The 24,440-nt window shown below is 37.9% G+C and overlaps 1 protein-coding gene across 4 annotated transcripts in view; it reads right to left on the bottom strand.

Moving 5' to 3' along the window:
- NRG3 (neuregulin 3) overlaps positions 1-24,440 on the bottom strand; it is a 1,101,798-nt gene that overhangs the window by 598,745 nt on the left and 478,613 nt on the right. For all 4 annotated transcript variants that reach the window (XM_060091635.1, XM_060091627.1, XM_060091619.1 and 1 more), the window contains exon 2: positions 18,437-18,566. In XM_060091635.1, the coding sequence (XP_059947618.1) occupies positions 18,437-18,566 (130 nt within the window). The remainder of the gene's footprint in view (positions 1-18,436; positions 18,567-24,440) is intronic.

Consider the following 24,440-nt stretch of genomic DNA (forward strand, 5'->3'; position numbering starts at 1 on the left):
ATAAATATATTTAAATTGTACAATAAAATTATGAAATAAATGGACAATACTTTCCTGAGTTATAGAAAAGAAAGATAGCGACAAGGCTGTTTAAAAAACTATGCTACCGAAAGGGATCCTGGTTGGTTCATTTATTGGTAAATTCATTTAAAATACAAAGCAACCTTCATATAGCTGTTGTACAAATTGCTCTGAAATTTGGGAAATAAATGGAGCCTTTTTTAAGGTATTCTGTGAAACAAAAGTAAAACATATCTAACATAATAGAACTTTAATAAAAATTTAATCCAGGCCAATTTCATTAATGAATATTAAATTAAAATCTTAAGTACATTATTAGTGGTTGCAATTAAGCAGCAGGATTGTTTATGCTATGAATGCAAGGATACTTCTATACAGGCAAAACTATTAGTTTAATACACCATATGAATAGGTTAATAAGAATAAAGCATGCCATTAGATGTGTTTTGATAAAAAGGACTATGCACAAATATTTATCCATACCCAATAAAAATATATTGAAATATATGGATTAACTCTTTATAGTCTGGTACAAAATAAAAATATTTTTAATAAACTATTTGATTTAATATCAGTTTGGACTGTTAAATCAATACAATAATATGTGAAAAACAAATAAGAAAACTTAATAATGGAAGTTTGTAGGGCAAAAGATGAATTATTTTCATCCTGCATGATTACAAGCCTGCAAATGGCAACTCAAATTAAATTAAACTAAATGTTTAGTCCATAAGTATCTAGATATAAGATAAAAATACAAAAATTAGTACCTTTCTTATATCATTATAATATATATATATATATATATATATATATATATATATATATATATATATATACAAGGGCTACTGTATACTACTAGCTAAACAATAAAAAGATATAGGTTTAAAATCATCAACAAGGACTGTGGATGAAAACAAAAATAAATCTATAGACTATCAAAAGAGTATTGCAGAGACGCTTGAATAAATGCACAGAAATACCACTTATGTGGAGGAAAAAATGAAATATTATAGAAATGAATATCTCTAGCCAAGACTCTAAGTCTATGGGCAAAAATATTAATAGCACTTCTCCCTGGAGGCTGGTATTGCCATTGCTTTTTTTTTCTTTTTAATCTGCATTCTATAAACAAAATGGGGCTGTATTTCTTTAAAAGTAATACAAATAAACATAAAACTTAATAAATGGGTTGTTATGATTTAAGGATATCAAAGTATAGTCAGATAAAGTAGAACACTAAAGAAAAAATAAATTGTAGTACCAGGAATTAAAACCCACTCAAAAGCAAAGTTAATTAAAGCAATGTGGAATGGCATACAAGAGGAAATATTATTTAAACCACACTCAAGAAAAAGTTCATACATTATACACATACACACACAGATAGAAAAGTAAGGAGCACATTAACATAAGAAAGGAGAGGATTCTTCAAAAATGATTTGGCTGTTTTATCATTTTTCCAATATACAAAATGACCATGTGTTCTGGCATGTCCAGGATAGTTCAATTTTAATCCTCACAACAATCCTACTGAGCAGGTAGCTATTATCATAACGGCTTTACAGATGAGAAAACTGACTAGAGCAAAGTTAAATGAATTTTGCTATTCTTAAAGCTAGTAAGTGATGAAGTGATAATTTTTGATCTCATGTTTGGTGTTTTTGTTTTTGTTTTTGTTTTGCTAGCTCAATGAGTGATGCTGCCCATATGCCCAAACCAGAAATTTGTCAGTCTCCTTGAATCTCCTCTTTCCCTCATACCTTTCTTCTTCCACTAGCAAATAAATCTTGTGATTTACTTCCTTCAAATTTATCTTTATTTCCTCTTTAAATTCTCACTACCAATATTTATTTAGATCATTGCCTCAGCCTCCTTTCTTAATCTAAAGGCTTTTTTTGTGTGTGTGTATGGTATGCGGGCCTCTCACTGTTGTGGCCTCCCCCATTGCACAGCACAGGCTCCGGACACGCAGGCTCAGTGGCTGTGGCTCACAGGCCCAGCCGCTCTGCGGCATGTGGGATCTTCCCGGACCGGGGCACGAACCCATGTCCCCTGCATCGGCAGGAGGACTCTCAACCACTGCGCCACCAGGGAAGCCCTAAAGGCTTTCTTTAATTCATGATCTTTTAAGATAGCTTTGCTCCTCGGTCATTGATGAGGGATGTGAAGCTCATTTTCCCCCAAAGGTGTTAGCTCACTTTTCAGGCAATGAAAATGGAGCAGGGACAAAGGCTAGACATTCTCAGACTTACAGACCTCCAAGAATTAGAACGGAGGTAAAATGAGCTTGAAAGTGAGACTCCCAGGTGCCAGGAAGCCACAGTTAATTTTGCTCCCTCCTACCAAACCATTCCTCAGATCCAGGTCTCATCCTCAGTCCTCCAGTGGGGAAGCATCCTTAGGAAGAGCCACTCTTTTCAGTGTAACCCATCACTCTTGGGGGTTTGGAGAAAGAAAGATACAGGAATGACTGCCTGAGTCTAATTAGTACTCACCTATGTTCCTTCTGTTCCCCAGCCATGTGCACTGCCCTGATTTTATCAGTGGCCTCAGCCTTATAGCTTGAGCCACGCTGGTGTGAATACCAGTACACCAGGCGCCACCACAGATGGGGAAAAGCAAGAGCAAGCTTTCAGCAGCTCTTTTCCCAGGTTACCCCACAGCCATTCCAGCTGTCTCCTACTCCAGGCTTCTGACAGCACATACTGGAAAGTTCAAAACTCTCTCTCCCCATCAGCGGTTTTCCACAGGGGTTGCTCGCCATGTTTTCCCTATGTTGATGTGGTCTCTCCAGAGTTCCTCTAGGCTAATGTGAGGGAAGTTACAAGTATAACTCCTCCTTCCATTAGTTCTCTCCCCTGCAACTAAACTGATCCTTCTGAACAAACCAGAGAAACAAACAAAACAATCCTCCACAAACCATTATAGAAAGTTCTCAAGTCCCCAACGACTATTAGTGGAATTAGTGGCTGAAAGCCCAAGATTTCACCTTTCATTTGATTGGCCAAATCTTTCTGCGCCCCCTCCCCCACCCCTTTTTAGTTCAAACACCTGGTGGAGGAAGAAGGCTAAGTTCTATCAGCTACAAGCATTGTTACTGTAGTCTTTACCACAAGGTGGCACCATTGAGGAAAGCGGTAACCCTTCAAAAGTATCCTAATCCATCAAGACTTGGAAGCTTTGTTCGCAGAAATTCCAACCAAGAGGGGTTAGTCTCTCTGCTTCCCAGGATGATAGGATTTTTTTTTTTTTTTAACTACCACTCAATATCCCAAAGTAGAGGAGCCAGAAGAGAATGTTCCACCTCCACTATATGATAATACAAAATCAGCTTAGTTTCTAGGCAGTAAATTAGAGCCTGGGTCACCACTCTACTCTTCTGCCTTCTCACCTTAAGAGCTTTTGGTGTCCCTTCTTGCTGTGAATCTTAACCAGATCACTCTCTTCTACCCAGACAAGTCCCCTTCACTTTGAATTTGGAGGAGCATGGTTTTGGTTCTTGATCTCTTCTCTCCTAAAACGCCTTGAGCTCCTTATTATATTAACTGCTTATTCTTCTTGAGAATTCTGCATTCCAAGGGGTCTGGGCAGGGGCGGGCTAATACACACACACACACAAGCACACACAGATGCATACAGATGATTTACCCTCATCCTACCAGACTGTCTCATACTTACAAAATTAAGAGGGCCTGTTTCAATAAAAGAATGTTTTCTACAAAGCAACTTATTGTGCTTGCACATACCGAGAATGAAATGGAAGCTTCTACAGATCAAGTTATATAACACGTGCATAAAATGAACGTTACTCACTTGCCTAATATTCCTTATTGTTTTGCTGTTGCCTTCAAAAATTTACTTGTTAAGTAAAAATAAAATATAAATTCACATAATAGCCACATAAAGGATAAAGGAACATGCTTATTAAAGACATGGGCATTAGATAATAATAAGGGGCAAGTTTACACTTATTAAATTAGCAAACAGAATCTCAACTACTCGATGCAGCCAAGATATTCTTGGGTCAAGAGCCATGAAAACGGTCATACCCTTGGGCCAAGCAATTTCACTTCTAGGTTTCAATTCCAAAGAAGCAGCACAAGAAAAGTACTCCATCTATGCACAAATTTCACTGAAGCACCTAGCACAGGCTTGACAGAGAATGAGTGCCCAATAAATGTGTATGGAAGGCTAGATGGAAGAGAGAGAGTCAAAGAGAGAGAATGAAAGGAAAAGAACAATTAGAAATTTTCTAAACATGCCTCCATGGAACACTTTGCTAAATATGGGTACCATGACTACCAGGACAATAGTAAGTAACTTGAAAGTGACAATTGTGGAGGCACATGGAGCCACATGGAAATATGCCTATAAGGGGGGATGGTGTGGGGGCATGGGGAATAGAATACAAGGTTGGCCTGCTTTTTAGAGACTACCACGGAATTGTCTGAGTATATAGGCACGGAATGGAAAGAACACTGTTAGAGGAATAGCGTCATCTCTTGGCATGGTTGATTTGATCTACTGGTATGGTAGCAGTGAGGGTAAAGTACCTGTTTTGAATCTATTAACACAGTGGTGAAAGTGTTTTTGATAAACCCAAAGTTGTCAGTGATCAGGGAAGCAAAGAAGAGGGCTTATGACAGCATATAGATCAGTGATTCTCAATGTTGGCTGCCCATTGGAGTTTTAAAAATATAGATTTCTAAGTCCCACTTACAGAAATCCAGATGTGTTTGTTCTACATGTGGCCTGGGCATGTGAATGCTGAGTCCCCCTGGGTGATTCTACCACGCAGCTAAGGTTGAAGCATATGGGCATAGAGCTTTGTTATCCAAAGCCGGGTCCACAACCAGCAACACCATGACATCCAGAGGCTTTTTAGAAAAGCAGAATTTTAGCCCCGCCCTTGATCTATTGAATCAGAATCAGAATTTTATGTTTTTTTTAACACATTGTACTTAAATTTTAATTTGCATCCAAGAGCAATCCTAACCAATGCAGCCTTTTCAATTTTTATATTGTAATCTTAGTTTTAGCTTGAAGCATGACAAATTTGTTGGCATTATTTTTCTCTCCTATATTAACCTTTTTTTTTTTAACATCTTTATTGGAGTATCGTTGCTTTACAATGGTGTGTTAGTTGCTGCTGTATAACAAAGTGAATCAGCTATACATATACATATATCCCCATATCCCCTCCCTCTTGCATCTCCCTCCCACCCTCCCTATCCCACCCCTCTAGGTGGTCACAAAGCACCGAGTTGATCTCCCTGTGTTGTGTGGCTGCTTCCCACTAGCTATCTATTTTACATTTGGTAGTGTATATATGTCCATGCCACTCTCTTACTTCATCCCAGCTTACCCTTCCCCCTCCCCATGTCCTCAAGTCCATTCTCTATGTCTGTGTCTTTATTCTTGTCCTGAATTTTTTTTTTAATTCACAGGTGAGTACATGGATACGCCAGTGCGGAAAGCACTGGCAGCAGTAAGTACTAGGTTTGCTTTGTGCTGCCTCTTCTGCAAGAATCATGCCTTTCTTAATTTAGAATTTCATCTTTTGTACCTTAAACGACAGAATAGCTATGTTTTCTTTTGGAAATATTTGCTCTTTCTGAAATCCTTCTGCTTTTCTTTGATAGAAATTCAGTAAAACATGTAGTGTTTACTATGTGTTTACTACGTGACAAAGGTGAAAATGCAAGAGATCACTCAGTTTCTTCACCCAATCTTAAAATTGGAAGTGACCTCAGAAATTATCTCCAATCACGCTATTTTACAATGAAGAAATTAAGATCCACAGAAGGTAAGATATTACCAAATGTCACATGGTGAGGAAGTAGCAGAGCCTAGATTTAGAACATCATCATTTTTGATAAATCAGAGCTGTCCTTTGGAAAATTTAGTCTTCCATTGTAAAACCTGCTTAGCATTTTGTCATGTTTACACGTGATGGCTTTCTTAGTTTGAAAACAATATATTTTTTTAAAGCCTCAGATGAATTATCTTGGTTGAACTAAACTCCTGGGGAAATATGATTATTGCCAACTTTTAACTAGTGCTGTATCCTTTTCTCAGAATGTTGCAGAGAACAGTTTCCCCCAACTTGAACCTTCTGCTCCTTGGGAATAATACTCATTGTCTAGCCTAAACCTATGAATCAGAGATGTGGTATATAAAATCCCCCTGATATAACAGAAACCTGATGAGGTGCTGGCTTATAAAACTGCTGTGGATGGGATGCGCATAGGATGACATCATGTTACTGGTACCCAGGAATTCTCATTTAGCAGATACATGAATTAGCAAGCTAACTAGTAGAGATAAATAAGGGTTTCCAAGGCTTCACAGACATATTCTCAAGTATATGCAGAAAATCTTGCTCCGACATAATTACTGAGCTGCATATGGGTGGAGGATGCATCGTAGTGGCAGAATTATGAAAAGCCCCCTGGGATAGGGGTAAGGGTTGCATCATGTGCCAGGCAGCATGACTGATTTAGTTCCTCACTTCTCTAAGTATGACCCATGGGCATCACCTGGGATATGATTAGAAATACAGACTCTCAGGCCTCACCCCAGACCTACTCTACATGAATTTTCAGTTGAACAAAATCTTCAGAGGATTCACCCACTCATTAAAGTTTGAGAAACACAAGTCTCCTTCACTGCTTCCCAAATTTGTCTCCATAATGGAATCATCTGAATGCACAATTGCTTCCTGGGGGCTGTCTCAAGACCTGAACTGGAAAATTCAGAGGAGGAGCCTGAGAATCTACATTTTTAACCTTCAACCTTGATGATTTTACAAGAGTGTAAACCTGACAAGGTTAGAAGACCAAGAGCTTGAGTCCAACAGAACTGAGATTGGTGCTCAATCCTGCCACCTACTGGCTGTATGTCCTCAAAGCAGCTACCTTCCCTCTCCAAGGTTCCTTCTCCACATCCAATGGGGATAGGACATTCTTTTGCATATTTAACATAAGGACTAGGCAGGCAATCAGGAAGTAGTGTACAAAGGCTGGAAACTTCTGCCTTGCACTTAGTAAGCGTGAAGTGGAAGATGGCTATTAGCATTTTTGCCTATTAACACCTCACATTTGTCCTCTCAAAAATGCAGGTGGTAGGTATTGTCAAGGGCTTTTATTCATAAAATTTATTTTTACTGAGTAGGTAACAGGTTCCAGAAGCAAAGATAAACTCACAGCCTAGTGGGAGAGTCAGGCAGGTGAACAGGAATATTATAATAGAAACAGAAGTTTTCACAAATGAATCATTTCATACATCCAGATAATGTTTTGGTTAGCTTGTGGGGGGAATAGATCAAAGCCACTATTTAATATCATTAAAACAATCATTATTTCTTTCACATACACTAACCCACGCAGAAAGAAAAGAGCTTTCCTGAGCACTGAAAATCAAACCTTGTCACAGAGAGTAAGGCTCTTGCGTGACTTCAATTGTGGCTGTAAATTAGCCTAGGAGAACACCACAAAGTGTAGCAAAATTATGACCTTATTTAAAAGTTGATGTCTTAACAGCTCATCCTTTCTGCCAGTTCTTTCCAACTTAGTGTTTTTCATTCTCCATCATTCTATTATTAGCCTCTGCTTTATAACTGCTGGAAAATGGTTTTCCTCTAGCAGTAGAGCCTCCCCCTGATGTACATGCCCCTCCTTCCCAGGACTCAAAGCTGAGAGTTCCTAATTGAATTTCTGCCCTTCAGGAGTACAGGGTCATTGGGATCAATGTGCTATCAGAGGACTCCAGGGAGGCCAGGCTCAGGGCATGCTGGCCTCTTGGCATCATTTTAGTCTCTTCAGACTTCCGTCTTGGAGCACTCATCTGCCTCAAAGCCTGGGGTCTGTTTGTTTAATGAAGTCTGCTGTTGAAATGATAACTCCTTTCCCCAATGTGAGCTCTAACTGAATTTATGATGTGTTTAAATGAGAAACTAGTCTTTGGTCATCTAGAAAGTCGCACCATTTTAGGAACTCTCACGACCTTTCTTCTTCTGGTTTCTGCCTTATATAAGTGTCACTGTTTATGCCAAAATGCTACCTGACTCATTATAAGGGAAACCCTACATGTCTACCTTACTTTGACCTCCTGTGAGCCTCACAGCTCTCCTAGAGAAAAGAAATACTTTTTAAATTGGGGAAATGAAGAACATTTTACTTGAACTTGACAGTAAGTAACTTTAAATTAATTTCCTTACATTTTCCCTGAATAATTCAACAATGATCCATGGTCAAGGCATCCTTGAATGGATGTGTTTGTTAGGAAAATTTTAGTGCTGGAAAATCATTTCTTATACCTAAGATGTTAATAAATTGATTTTTAGATTGTAGCTATTAAATAGTCTGCAAATATTTCATATATGTAGATACAAATCATAAATTAATTTTGGATAAAGAAAATGAATCTCGATTTCATAATTTAATCAATGTGACATGTATTAAGTTTGAAAAACCATACTCTTGTCTGCTCTTTCCACTAACCATAAAAATTCTGAGTTTGAAGGAATGGAATTTAAAATGTCATCATGCCTTGATATATTTTTGAGAACTACCTGGACACAAGAGAGGAAATAACTCAAGGAAATAATTCAGAAAAGAAGTGACCAATTGCATAAAGAATTTATGATATGAAACTGATTATTCTTAATTGCATCTAAAATAATTTTAAACCTCCTCCTTGTGGCTTGAAGGGAATTTTCCCCAATAACAGCTCAACTCTCCATGCCTTGTTGGCAAGCAAGAGCAGGCTTCAAAATAAGAAATGAGTAGGTTCTTATCTTTCCAAATGCAAATTCATATGTTACTTCCTCTCAGAAGCTCTCCCTGGCTTCAGGACCATTGGGTTTTGGATCCTTCTATGCAGATATGATCTATGCACATATAGTTCATATAGATTGGATGATACAGATCACAGAACTTGTCACATTGAATTGAACTAGAAAATGCCCTTAACTATTTTCTTATGATTATTTCTGAGAACATTCATCACTATATTCCTACCACCTGGACCTGAAACATTGAATATGCTTAACAAACATTGGTGGAATGATGGGATTAACGTATAAAACTGACATTTATTTTTTAGTGTATGTAGGACTAAATCTTATACCACTCACATATAGCATATATATATATATCTAAAAACACATTCTATATCACTCAAATATGACATATATCTCCAAACAAGATATTCCTCAACTCATGTTTACTTTCAGTTTTTTCCTATTCCTTATTTTATCTTTGATTTCTTGTTTGTTTGTTTGTTTTAATTTGCAAGGGGGATTGTATTGTATGTAAATATACTTGCTGAAGATATTTCCTGCAAGTTTACCAGTCTGGTAAGGATTTCCTTATTATCCCAAGTATGACTTTTGGTGCCCAGTGACTGTCAGTGTTTGCCCATCATGGCATCCTGTAATGCTAGATTGTGTTGACTTCTTGGTGCTCCAACTAACAAAATGTTCTGTAAAGGAAGGAACCATTTTGTTTTGTTTGCTATTGAATCTCAGTACCCTGCATTGACTACCTAGTAAGTATAGCATATATGTACACCATGTGTGTGTGCACTTGGGTATATATAGGATTGATTTTTTGCTTCAAGCTGTTTTCCTGATATTCATAAAACCACCAGAATAGCTGTAATCATGAAAAGTTAAACAGAGTTAGAGATACACTCCAAGATAAACTTTGGAAACACTATTTTCTGTAAAACAAGGAGGGCTTGGTTCTCCCATCATTTTTTTTAGTTTTCACAAATAATAGCTAGGTATATTGGTAACTGAAGAGAACACTAACTGGATGTTGGCGTGTACTTACATAGATTTGGGGTATGGCGGAGAGACCCTGCTCTGCCTTCTTATCCAGACCCTGCAGATACTTAGTGACTCAGGGAACTCTCAGCTGACTGGGGGAAAGTGGGAATAATACAGAGGTTGTATAATATCGTGACATTTATACTACAAAAAACACATAGCATACATATAGCAAATGATGGTCTGCTTTTCTAGGAAATTGAGTTTTTCTAAATTAAAATTAGAGCAATAATATACCCTATTTAGCTCAGGACATTCTTGGTCTATGCTTATTTTACAGAAGAAATTATTAAAACTGTCCATTACATCTCAAACATTTTTGGGTTTTGAAGACAATCTATATGGTTACTCAGATTATAATATGTTGGGGAATTTAAATATGTATATATTACTTATATATAATTATAAATATATGTATATATTTAACTAATACTGTGATATCTTGAAAGATAACCAGAGTTTATATGTTTTATTTTTAAGCAGTTGGGATTTTAGGAACCCTGGACCATTAGGATTTTAAAGGAAATATGTTAGTGGAGAGGTTAAGTGCATAGATCCTGGAGTCAGCCTGCTTAGTCTGAGTCCTGGGTCCATTGCTGTATAACCTGAGAAATGCCCTTGGCCTCAGTAATTACTAACCTCTCTCCAGGGCTGCTATGGGTGCCTGACACATAGAAAGCACCATATAGACATTCTCTGAGTTTATTCTATCAGGTAGATTTGCTGATGCTCTTCCATTTGGGGAGTATAATGATTAGAGTACACAAAGCCTGACATTTTGGTATGTACAGAGACAATGTGATTAGGTCCTTAAATCATCTTTTATATTTTTTAAAAGATGCCCAGACCAAAGTTAATTGGAAAGAAATACCATCTTGGCGCAAGTGGTTGAGAGTCCGCCTGCCGATGCAGGGGATACGGGTTCGTGCCCCGGTCTGGGAGGATCCCATATGCCGCGGAGCGGCTGGGCCCGTGAGCCAAGGCCGCTGAGCCTGTGCGTCCGGAGCCTGCGCGTCCGGAGCCTGTGCTCCGCAACGGGGGAGGCCACAACAGTGAGAGGCCCGCATACCGCAAAAAAAAAAAAAAAAAAAAAAAAAAAAGAAATACCATCCTCAGGAAAGTGAAATGCTGCCCAATGCTTTAAAACTGAGGCTAGAGCAAGAGACCTCTCAACAGTAGACAGAGTGCGGCAGAGTGCTGCAAACTCCCTCACTGCGACAGAAGATTAGGCAGAACATCTGAGCCATCATTGTCCTGATCTGAGAAGGTTTTCAATGGAATGTTTGCCTGAGGAACCTGCCCAGCAGGGTCTGTGGGACCACAGTTAGTACCGTTCACATCTATACAAACAGACCATCACTATCTAAAATGATATTTATGGATATATGTTCTTAGTTGTTTAAATAAACTTGGTAAAAGTAATCTATACTCCACTCGAACTGCAGCATATGCAATCACAGCATTCTGACTCTGTGTGCAAGCTCCCAGACTGTCCCTGCCATAACAGGACTGTGACCCCTGCATGCAGGAAGGTGCCCAGGGCGGCAGAACCAGCATTGCCGTAGAGGAGATACCTGAAGGGTCCTCAGCCTGCATGGACTGAAGAGTAAGAGGGGATTCCTCTCTTCACAAATTGTCAACAGGGAGAATTCCCCTAACAAAAGGTGGCTTCTTGTTCCTGCTTTGCTCCTAAACTTACTGCTTGAAGAGCTACAATGATCCTTGATTCTGAAAAGTGTTCTTGCCCATGATCAGGTATTATTGTGTTTTTAAATAAGTTTCTGGGTGAGTTTTCTTTAACTTCAACTGGTGGGTCAAAGCTGAGTTCTGTGTGCTGGGAAACTCTGAGTACCCAGCTTGAAGCCCTGGCACAAGTCAACTGATCTCCCCCTTTTAAGCCTAAGTCTTCTAATTAAATAGGCAGATGATACCCACTCAATTTCTCTCACAGGATTCCAGCACACAGGCTTTGGTTAGGTTTCAACATGAGCAGAAGGGAGGAAGAGGAAAGAACTATTATACATACTGTCTATTACACATTTAGAATTTTTCTGTATGTTGCTGCTTTCAATTCTTGCATCAACATTGTAGGGCAGGTATTAGTGTGTCTGGCTGGCTCTCTCTCTCTTTTTTTCAATACAGGACTGAAGGTTCTGATTAAATCACTTGCCAAAAAACTCACACAGCCAGTATAAAGCCGAGTAGAGTTTTTAACTCAAGTCTTTTCATCGGGAACACCCACATTTGCCCCATGTACCTCTTACCCCAAGTCATATAAGGAAGCGATTTAAAAACACAAACGTATATCAATTCTTTGATACAACAAAAAAACCCAAATCATGATAACTACCTCAAGAAACACCATTCCATGCTTCAAGGAGAGCTGCCAATCAAGTTAGAAAACATTAAAATAAGGTTAAGAAACCTTTGGCCATTAACTAAAAGATTTGTTATTATTCTTTATCAAATGTGCTTTTCCATTCCTCTGATATTTCAGTAGCACTTTAAGAAAAACCAGCTCAGGTGGAATGCAACCAATTTAAACAAGAAGAAGTAAACCACTGTCTAAGTGTCATGAAGTTGCCAAATTATGTTCACTGTGTTGTTGTTCTTGGTTTGTTTGCTTTCTGAGTTAATAAGACAATTTTGACAAACTTCACCCACAGAGAAGAAAAAGATGCATGGTTATAACCTGGCTCACTTCTTCTCAAGGGCAGTCAGTAGACCACCTGGTATGAACATAGCTGTTGCACATTACTCAAATTACATCTGGGATGCAGCAAACATTCTCATGAACAATTATCAGATGAACTTGAAAATTCTTCTAAGGCTCTTACCCTGTTATTCAATTCCACTCTACAGAGATTCTGACACTAGGCTTGGAGTTATAGACATTTCATCGTCCACCCTCTGCCGTCAATGGAGCTCAGGGACTTGTGCCAAAACCCCATTTCCATCCCGACTTGCTACAACCACAGGAAATCATTAGTGGCCGCTCTCAGAGCACTTACTGAAGAAGCTTTGGATAAAGAGGACCTGCCTTAAGTGGAAGAGCTAATGGACCTCCAAAGTGATGGAGCAAAGCACTGACAGGGATGTCCTGTAATTTTATATAGTATATCATAGGGATATCATTACACTGTGCCCAATCAAGTCTCTTAAACATGGAAACTTTGATTTCAAAACCTACTGAAGCAGAACTAGACACAGTGAATAAGAGCAGTTCCTGGTAGGGCTCTCCTCCCCTTTCAAATGCTCCCCACCTTCGACTCACCAACTCCTAGGAGCATTTTACCCAGCTAGCTGCACTGTCCATCAGCCCCTTTATGGAAGTATTGCCTCAGGCAGTGGTTGTTATTGGATTGTTTGCCTCTTTTTCCAGCAGTTCCATATTTCAAGTGATCCAAGCATCTTCAAATGAATTGCGTGATAGATTTCCAAAATGATCACCACAGGTCAAATTCAGCTCAAATGCTATCCTTTCCGAAGTTTTGAAAATCCATTTTTGCAGCAAGGCTGGTGCAACATTTAATGAACTTCAATTCAGAAGAGATACATCCTTTTAACTTAATTTGGCCTGAAAACACACTTGGCCCATTCAAATGCCTAGCAATCTTTTCAGTTACAACTGGCTACCTCTTTCAACTCTAGTGAAATATGCTACAAACAGCACCATTCCCCAAGTTCTTAAAATTTCTAGAAGTGGCATAAAAATAAATATATTAGAGAATATCCTGCTCTTATTCAGGATATTTTGATTCAAGGAGTTTCTAGTGATTTGCTTTCCTTCCCTACCCAGCTTCATTTCTGTAGGATGTACCTTCCTATTACTCAATCCATTTTTTTTGTTTGTTTCAAAACACATGAATTCAGCATGGAAAATAATTATTACAAAGAGCATAAATGAATTTTTAATAAAAGGAGCAGGCACACTCTAATGGACTTGATAGTGTTTAATCTGGAATGGCTAATTGAAAGTTCTCTTATCAGCCTAATAATAGTGAATTATAATGACCTTGATTTAACAAAGACAGGGACACTATCTTTCTCAATGGAAAGATGAGAAGCAGGGGTCAAATGTCTTAACCAGATGTTACATAAATGAAATACATGTACAATGTAGTGATCTTGGAAAACTCATAAGGTTCAAAGAAGACAATAGCTGTAAATCCGATTAGCCTTTTTATTCAGCTTTTTTTCAGAACTGGATTGCTATCGTATGCTCAACTTAACAATTTTATATTCTGATTTTTCTACATAATATGATATGAGCATTTTCATATCCTTAAAATTTTGAAAATTCCAGTTACATTGAATTCGTCCAAGGTGTAGATATATTCTAATTTATATATAGACCCCTAAATTCAGGTTTTCTTCGTTCGTTTGTTTTGCTGTTACAAATCCTGTGGTAAACATCCTTAAAAATAAATCTACATATATTTTTCTGTAGGCTAAATTCTTAGAAAAAATTCAAAGATGTTGAAACACACTGAAACATCACCTACAGAAGATGTTTAACAAAATACGCTCCCTCAAGTAGTGAATAAGACGATGTTTTTTTACTGCACCCTCACCAAACTATCTGCTTTTTAAAATCATTAAATATATGATAGGCAAACAAAAAATGTTAATTTGCATTTTTTTGTGAGGCTGAGTATTTTTCATGTTTACGGGTTACTTGGATTCCTTTTCAAGGGAAGAGGATGTTCCTCTCTTTTGCCCATATTCCTATTGAGATTTAATTTTAGTGCTACTCTTATTGATCTATGTGACTTCTTCAGAATATCAATTCTTTGCCATGTTTGTTGTACAGTTTACTGACACTTTATCTGTCTCTCAATTCTGTTTCTGATTTATGATATTCAGATCAAAAAAGCAATGTTGTGCCAAGGCTGTTAATTTTTCCTTTCATTGCTTTTTGCTCAAAAGCAATTGCTGATGTAAATAAACATGTAATTTTATTTACTGCTTTCCCTAATACTTTATTTGTTACATTAACTCTTAAATTCATTAAGAACAACTTTTGGTATATAAGGAGGAGGTAAAAATCCAACTTTGATTTGTTTTACCTAACAGTCAACCAAGTTTATCAAACAACCAGACTCTCATTTTCCCCGATTTATGAATCTCTCCTTATTCTACACTAAGTTCCACAACATACCAGGTTCTATGTTTCCTAATCAGTCAACCAATAATCAATGACTTATATTGTAAATTTAGCAACACCAAGTTCGCCTATTTGTTATTCTTTAAAATCTATCCAGTTATTTTTACGATCTTGGTATTCCTCTTAAATTTTCATCAGCTTGCTCTATAATTTCTAACTATTCTCACCATAAACAGTCTTTTGAAAGATCTGAAAATGCACTAAAGAGTGAGAAAATAACAGCAGAAAACCATGAAACCTCCCTCCCTTATCCCAAGATTCACACTTTTAAGATTTTGGGGCATACACTTTCAGGATCTCTATCAGGGATGATCTAGGTAGCTTTGTTACTATTCTTCCTTGGCAAGGAAACATAAGCGTTTCAGCATGATCGATTTTTCACAACATGGAAAAGATATCTTGATTCAATTCACAATTGGATTGCAATTTACTTTTTAAATACTAAAAATATATATATATAATCTTAACTTCTCTCAGATTTGAATGTTTAATCTTTGGAGACATGTAAAAAGCAAACTATTTAATGAGCTAAATTCAGGTACACCCCTTAATATTGCTGCTCTGATCTATTAACTTGTGGTTTATTTAACTTGCAACAGAATCCAGTTAGTAATGCATCAGAAGGATAGCCCTGGTAGCATGCCAATCACACGAAAGTCATTTCCCTTGTTTTCCTTATTTCCTGGAGATGAAGTATTTCACTTACTCTAAGTGCATTACAAAGTGCAGTGCCACTTAATTCCTAAGTTCATATCCGTATGTATTTATTCAACAGTATCTTTGTGATAGGAGATGCTCAATAAACATTTGTCGAATGGAGGAGAATAAATGAAACATACTACTTAAATAGAGTACTGTATAAAATGGCACATTATTAATAACTACATTGGAATTCTTACAAGTGGCTGATGCAGGAACAAATGGTAAGCCTTTTATTCACAGCAAAGCCTGGGAGATGAATAGTTGACACATGCAATGTGTGATTTCTTCATATGCACTAGTAGGAGATTTATATGCACCTATTAACCTATTGGAGTTCCAGTTCTGTCTTAGGTCTTTTGTCATGATTAGCTATGTTGTGACTCTATGTTAAATAAAAGGTTGTCTGTGCTGAAATATGCATGAAATATGAAGACAGAGGCCAAAATTATTATACATGTACATCGTTCCAGCCAAAACATAGATATATTTCTGCTTGTCTATGTTAAAAAAAAAATCAGACATGTACATATGTGCAAAAGAAAAGAATATTTTTCTGGACCTGAGATCTACTGTCATAGACTTCATTGTGTCTCCCAAATAACCAATGTTGAAGCGCTAACCTCCAGTACCTCAGAATGTGACCATATTTAGAGAAAGAGACTTTATAGATGCAAGAAAATTAAAATAGGATCATTAGAGTGGACCTTTATCCAATACGACTGGTGTCCTTTTAAGAAAAAGAAATTTGAATAAAGACTTGTACAGAGGAAAGAAAATGAAAAGACACAGGGAGAAGATGGCCATATACAAGCCAAGGAGACAGGCCTGAAAGGGATCCTTCCCTCGTGGCCCTCAGAAGGAAACAACCCTGCCAACACCTTGACCTCAGACTTCTAGACTCCAGAACTGTGATAAAATGTATTTCTGTTGTTTACACCACCCAATCTGCAGTGCTATGTTACAGCAGCCCTAGCAAACTAATACACCTGTGAACTTAACAGGGAATATAGTGAGGCTGTATGTTAAAAACAAATAGGAATTCTTTTGTTTTTTCAACATTCTCAGTTTTTGAAATGATGAATCAGACCTGCCTGCGTATAGTGGTGGGGCTTGATTTGAAACTTCCTTGGGGTAAAACACCATCGCAAAAGTCACTGCTTTAGGTGAGGCTTCTGATTCATCCCTTCATCAATCAATTATAAATTCAAACTTATTTGATGGCACTGCCCACTTCCACATATGACACCACCGGATTGACAGAGGTAATATTAACACATAGCTGATCATCAATAAGAGCATGGATGCACTTCATGCTTTGAAATGGTACCTCATTCTTGGCTTTTCCCTTGAGGTCTTCAAGTCACCTGTGTGCTTTCTACCTGTGTCTGCATTGATCTAATAAACATAACAAGAAAAGAGAAATGTGGGGAGGAACCATTCCCACTGCCCTTGATCCCCAACTCAGGTTTTCAGAGGACAGAAATGGGTGGTAACTTTTGTAAATGAAGTCAATGTAACGGCACTGCCCAAGTCACATGAAAGCCACCATGTCAAGGGTGATGAAAGGCGACGGGATACACAGTGGCTCTTATGGAGATCGGCCACTATCATTGATCAGCTCTTCCAAACCTGTGTCACTGTCCACTGTGAACTGAAGCTAGCCTGGGGAGCCAGGCAGGATTTGCTGACACATTCTAAGTTCATACCTATAAGGCGCATTTCTCTGTGCCATCTTAATAAAACAACATGGAATAAAGTTTTATAATAGCAATAGCGAGAGAAGAAAGTCATAATTTTCCATGCTTCACGATTCAGAATAATTAATTTAATAACTGTGTCATATGAAAGGGTAAATAAAGAGAAGGAAAGGGGTGTGGATATATATGATCACTGAAGCATATACAATTGCAAGGAAAAACAAATTACCAGGGTAGCGCTGGAAATAAAAGCTTGGTAGGAAATATTTTTTAGATGCTAATTTGATTCTTCTATGGAGCCTTAAAGCTGCAGTGTCTACAAGACCACTATTTACCTCCACTTGTTTTTATTTTTAGCAGTTATATAACCTTTTGTTTCTAAAAACCAATTAAACACCTTCTTGATCTCCACTGAGAATTTTCCCTGTTCTCTACCTAGACTATAACAGGACTATGATTTCATTTATAACACCTTGCTGGAGAGTATTTCATCATCAGGGGAGTTAAAAAAAAAGAGAGAACTGAAATTAATAAACGAGGGCAGAATCAAAATAAGATGCAGTTTTCTTTGGACACAGTTACAGTCTCTGGGGTTTGGTTCATAGTAAACATTGAGAATCTAGATCTTAGCTAAGCAGTTTCTTTGCCATGCCACAAACTGTAGGTCTGCAGGAAGAGATTATTTCTGAGTATGAGCATATGCACCTAAATCCCACACCAAAAATATAGGCTTCTAAAGTGAGTAAATAATTATTTCTATTAAATTCTTACATATAAAAGTAAACCTTCCTTTACTTGATCAGGTGAAACATCTTGTCTACTTTAATTCAGTTTTCCTTCCTCAAATACTAAAGATACCAGCCTTGTTCCTTCCCACATTAAAACTACTGATTCTGCTATTCAAACACCAGACGATATGTATCACATTGTATATTCCTGGAGCTCAGCACCCCCTTCCACCTCCAGGCCTCTCTGAGGACCTGCCCTCAGTGCCAGTCGCCGCAAGTGACTTACCGACAGTGTTTATGGGATCCGGTCAGGGTTTCAATTACAAAGCACTCGCCGTCATTGAGACAGTAGGCAAGGTCCTTGTCTCGGCAGGGTTTGAAGTGCTCAGATCGCTCAGTGGAATATGTCGTCATATCTGTTGAAAAACACAGAGAAAGGCTGTCAGAAGTTCATTCTGACAACACCAGCTCCTGTCATTGGGCTGGACCTGTTCATTGAGACCTTCTTATGGCTGCTGACTCTAGACAGACAGGTTGGAACCTTCACTGTACTGAAAAAACACAACTGGATATGACCACTTTATAGACTGAATGTTTGTGTCCCCCCAGAATTAATATATTGAAACTTAACCCCCAATGTGGTGGTATTAGGAGGTGGGGCCTTTGGGTCATGAGTGGGATTAATACCCTTATAAAAGAGACCACAGAGAGCTCCCTGGCCCATTCCAGTCATGTGAAGACACAGCAAGAAAATAGCCCTCCATGAACTAGGAAGTCCTAACCAGACACTGAATCCACAGGCACCTTGATCTTAGGCTTCCCAGCATCCAGAACTGTGAGAAATAAATTTCTGTTGTTTTTAAGCCACCCAGTCCATGGTATTCTGTTATAGCAGCTAGGACTAAGACAACTACTGGATTCAACTGTCTTATTTCTCCACAAGATTTTAACAATTGGAATCACTCTAGACAAGTCCCATCAGAGGATACATTACCAGTAAAAGCTGAATGACCCTACGGTCAAATATCTCAAATTCATTTTCATTAATTTCAGTGTTAAGAAACATGTAGTAAAGGATTGAAACAACATCCTCTTCCCTTAACTGTTGTCAAACATCATTAAATATCTGATCAACATACATATACTGTAACTCTTCTATGGAAACCAATGTCAGTTTCTGTGTGTGTGTGTGTGTGTGTGTGTATCTTTTTTAAGTTATGGCTGTTAATTTGCTAATAGCTAAGCCAATTATTCTTTCACTTTTTCCTTTTATTATGTAATTAAAATGCAAATGTTCCAAATTCTGAAACAGAATCTCAAGTGTGAGGAATGATTCTGGTAAATATTTAACACGACTAAATTATTGTCATTTTTTAGCATTATCTTAAAAATGTGTTTTTTAAATCATAATCACTTACTTTTTTGAATTAAGTTATATATCCATATCAGCTTCCTAAATACGAAACTAATAATAAGTATAAGCATATGCACTCTACTGGATGAAAAATCTGTTATAACATGTAGACATTCTCCTTTCAGAGTTTTAAGCAATTAAAATATTAGCACCACTTTCATTGCACTATTCAAGAAAAATATATTTAAAAAGCCAAAGATGGATACATGATTCAGCATGTAAGCTCTTTTTGTTTCCTTTACATAGATATAGATTAATAATAATGCTCAACAGCATGGGCCATTGTACCAGTTTACTAACTGGAGGTCACAATGAGCCTCTTCCTACCCACCATCTGAATGGTGGGGAGAGTTATTATCCAGAAAGAAAATTCATTCATGTTCTCCCCAAACCTAAAAAGCCTCAATGGGCCCCTTTCCCATAGGAAGAACTCCAAATTCCTAAGTAGAGCAAAGAAAAACATAGGCCAGGTAGAATTTTGCCTGTCTAGACTCATCTTCTTGCATCCTAAAACACACAACTTCATTTCCAACTATTATCCTATTTCCCCAATACCAGGAACTATCATAGTGATCCTTCTTCTTGGACCATATTCTTCTTTGCTGGATAACATCCAGCAATTCTTCAGAGATTATGTCATCTTCCCCTTGTGTCCCCCAGAACCTTTTATTGCTTGCACCACTGTATTCAATGCTGCAAGTAACCATTTGTTTACACCTTTATCTGTTTTAGTCTGTAAGTTCCTTGAAGTCAGAGGTTGAGCCTTAATCAGAATTGGTGCTCAGTAAAAATGTCTTCAATAGGGCTTCCCTGGTGGCGCAGTGGTTGAGAGTCCACCTGCCGATGCAGGGGACACGGGTTCGTGCCCCGGTCCAGGAAGGTCCCACATGCCGCAGAGCAGCTAGGCCTGTGAGCCATGGCCGCTGAGCCTGTGCGTCCGGAGCCTGTGCTCCGCAATGGGAGAGGCCACAGCAGTGAGAGGCCCGCGTACCAGGAAAAAAAAAGTCTTCAATAAATCTGATAACTCAAGGTGGGAGGAAGCAGGGGGTGGAGGTGGGATGAATTGGGAGACCAGGATTGACATATATACACTAATATGTATAAAATAGATAACTAATAAGAACCTGCTGTACAGCACAGGGAACTCCACTGTACAGTAGAAACTAACACAACATTGTAAAACAACTATACCCCAATTAAAAAGAAATCTGATAACTCTAACATCACTAAAGTTTAAACACCATTGATGAAACATATGGTCATTAAAGATATCATTATAATCATCTGAAAGTTAATGTATATCTTACAATAAAAAGTTAGACATAACTTTCATATTAATGTTATCATTTTAGTATAGTCGTTTTAATATTGATAAATATTGCAAAATAATCACATTGCCTTCAGATTCACACAGACCTTACTCATATGCTATTCATATACTGTGAGCATTGAAAAGTCCACTTCGAATCTTCTCTTTCTTGATCATACAATGGGAACTCATTTTTTTCTACTTCAAAATATTTGCCTGTTAATACTTTGGCATGAAATAAAGGCTCTGCAAAACAGACACATTTTTTGTTTGTTTGTTTTCCAGAAGATCTCCTCTACAGGGAAGATTTGTTATTCAAGACAGTATGTGATAAATAGTTACACAGACTCAATCTCTCTTTCTATGGGAAATATTTAAAATTCAAGAGCTCTGAGCCAAAAATTCAATATGAACCACCACACAGTTGACTACTGCTCTGACCGCTGAAGTATATTAATTCATGATCAGTTAAGTTTTCCTTTAGTTTCTTATTATCCATTTATTGATATTCACTGATCATTCCTCTAAGAACAGCTTTTCATTAACATAAACTACAGCATAAAAAGGGAGATCCTTATTTTATAATCAGTGGTTTTAACAAGCTACAGACTCCAAGAGCAATACAATGGCAAAGCAATCACAATCAATTAGTTTCCATCTGACAACTGCTGTCTCTGGCGGTTACCGCCCTATTCTACCAACCACTTTCTCATCCATCAGCACAATACACAGGATCAGAACCAAGTAAAATGCCTCTGCAAAGGCCCAAGGTGGGGGAGTACAGAGATGTCAAGTCTAACATGCCCTCACGTTTTCTATTTCCATAGCTTAGAGAATCCCAAAATTGATTCAAAATACACATGATTATCCCTCACAGTGACTTGACTAAATTCTAAGAGAACATCCTTATTAAATATTTAAGTAACTTGATTTAGTACACAACCAAATATTAGTCTTGATCCTTCTATAGATAAATAAAATGCAGTTATCAATAAATTTGAAATCTTAAGAATTTACCCATGCGTTTCACTATATAGTACCCATAGAGCACTACTCACCTAAAATCACAGAGGTGTTGGGAAAGGTAAACAAAATTCAGCATGAATTTTGCCTTACACTTGTAAGGCATCATGCCAAATATGTGACTGGAAAGAGAGAAAAATTCCTTAATGAAATCACTAGGCTGTTATACTAACTCTAAGACCACCTGCACACTTTTGTAAGGTAAATCATAAGTATACTGTGTCTAAGTCACTGTTAGCCTTTCTATTACTTACAACCAAAAACAGTCCAAAGAGATGGTAATAATCTTGGATGACAGCCTCCAATATTTATAGATCTGCTTATAAGTACATGTATGTATACATTTAATTTTTAACATATACAATATATTGCAAACATATAAAATAGAGCATAAGCAAAAATGAGATAAAAATAAATAAGGTATAATCCTGATTTTCTTTCTGTGCCCTAAGGTGACACGGTATGCCCTAACATATCCAGCTGAGTGCTTTGTTCTGAAGGGGAAACATGGGACATTTGTGAGAACGAGGTAACAGATAAGACCTAACTCCAAACTATAAAACTTATGGCCCTCAATATCCTTGGGGTACCTTAACAATCAGACATAGAACTCTCATCTATAAACTTATCCAACATATTCAGAGCCCAGTGTTTATGTTTTAAAACTGCACCACTTTTAAGATAGTCTAATACACTAAGGTGGCTACGGTATATGGTACTATTTTGTCATATTTTTAAAATTCAAGGAGCACCTTCTGTTTCTAGGAATGATATCTGGTAAGTAAAATCGTTATAGAGCTCCCTGTTGTCTTCAAAAAATTACATGGATAAAGGTCCAAGTAAGTAAACTAGAAGGGGCCAAATATTCCCATGAATTCTCATTTGTTTCCAAGGCTCTCCCTTACTCCATAGTACCTCCTTATCAGGCATCACTCACCCACCACATCAGCTCATGAACCTCCCATCTTACTGGACCATGAGCTTGTGGGGGTGGAGCAGGTCTTCACATCACTGATCTACAGTCTTACAGACAGCCTGACACAGAGGTGCACACAATAGATGTTTATAGAAGAATGATCTTTTTATAACATGAGTGTTTTTCTAAATGTTCTGTATAGTCAAGTGTGCACATTTTGTAATCATAAAAGAAAAACTCTATATGAATAAATGTTTATAAGTTAGGACATGAGATAAGTTCCAAAAGCAATTTTAGGTAAAGTGCTTAGAATTTTATAAGAAGAGCAGAAAATCAACTCCACAAAATGGAGGCAAAGGGAGGAGAAAAGACAATAATTAGGGAAAATATTCAGAAAGAGACGGCATGAAGGGTAAAGGAATGTTAGGCTTAAAATGAACAGAGATAGTGCTTAGGATAGGGATTCCAAGCACCATGAGCAAAGTTCAAGGTCTCAGGACAAGAAGTGCAGTTGCTGGCTTGAGGAATAGTGCCCATTCACTTGGGACCACAAAGGCTGTGCAATTATCCAGACCATTCATCTGGCACTTGTTATATGTAGTTTAATGTGTTTTCTTATATTTTTATGGGTTTTGGTCTCTCCCCAGGGAGGTCAGGGAGAGTGCTTTGCTTTCAAGTTCTGTATTTTTTCCACATCATGTAGCATATATAGTGAGCAATCGGTACAGTAATTAGATGCACAGTGGGAACTAGTGGTTAATTCATTAAAGGAAAAACGGGAAGAAAATGTAAGGCTGGAAGACAGAAATCCCTGCAGATTTTGCAATGAAAGTTAATTTATTAATGAATTAAAACAATGACTGGTTTTCTCCCTTAAGTACTAACTTGAACCTGAATGTTACTTATGGAGGTTTTCTCTGTTGCCAGCTCAACAATGCACACTGTGGGAACAGAGATTTTGTTGTAGGAACAAGAGTGCTAAATGGGCTATTACAGATAATAATTGCAGTAGATAATCAAAGAAAGGGAGAGCTTAATTCACGCTATAGTTATCTCTAAAGGCTTCCCAAAGGGTTGGTATTGGAATTACATCTTGAATGGGCATGATTTAATTGGCAGAGGAAAATGAATTCTAGATAGGAAGAGCAGAAACACCTAAGGAAGGAAAGGTGAGGCACAGCTTAGGCCCTAAATCCATCTTCACATGCCTGACTTGCAAATGTCAGATTCATGAAGCAGTTTTTTCCTTGCCCCACTGAGTTCATGACATGACAATTCTCTAAGAAAAGTTAAGAATCTGGTGATGCAAGCTTTTAGGATTAGCAAAATACCTTTACAGGCTAGAAGCCATTTAAATATGGTTTTTTAGGCAGAGTCAAGATGGCTGTGTGGGAAGATGTGGAGTTAGCATCTTCCCACAAGTAGGGTGCCTGCCAACTGCTGGTGGGGGACTCTGACGCCCAAGGAGATGGGAGGAACCCCAAAATGAACCGGTAGGATGTAGGGGGACTGAGGTGGGACGAGAAGTGGAGGCCAGACAGGATCGGCACCCCTGAGGCTGGGGAGATCAGGAGAGGCAGGAGGGAGGGACTCTCCTGGAAGAGCAACAGAGAAGCAGAGGATGATCG

Source organism: Mesoplodon densirostris, chromosome 1 (genome assembly GCF_025265405.1).
Source record: "Mesoplodon densirostris isolate mMesDen1 chromosome 1, mMesDen1 primary haplotype, whole genome shotgun sequence".
Classification (NCBI taxonomy): domain Eukaryota; kingdom Metazoa; phylum Chordata; class Mammalia; order Artiodactyla; family Ziphiidae; genus Mesoplodon; species Mesoplodon densirostris.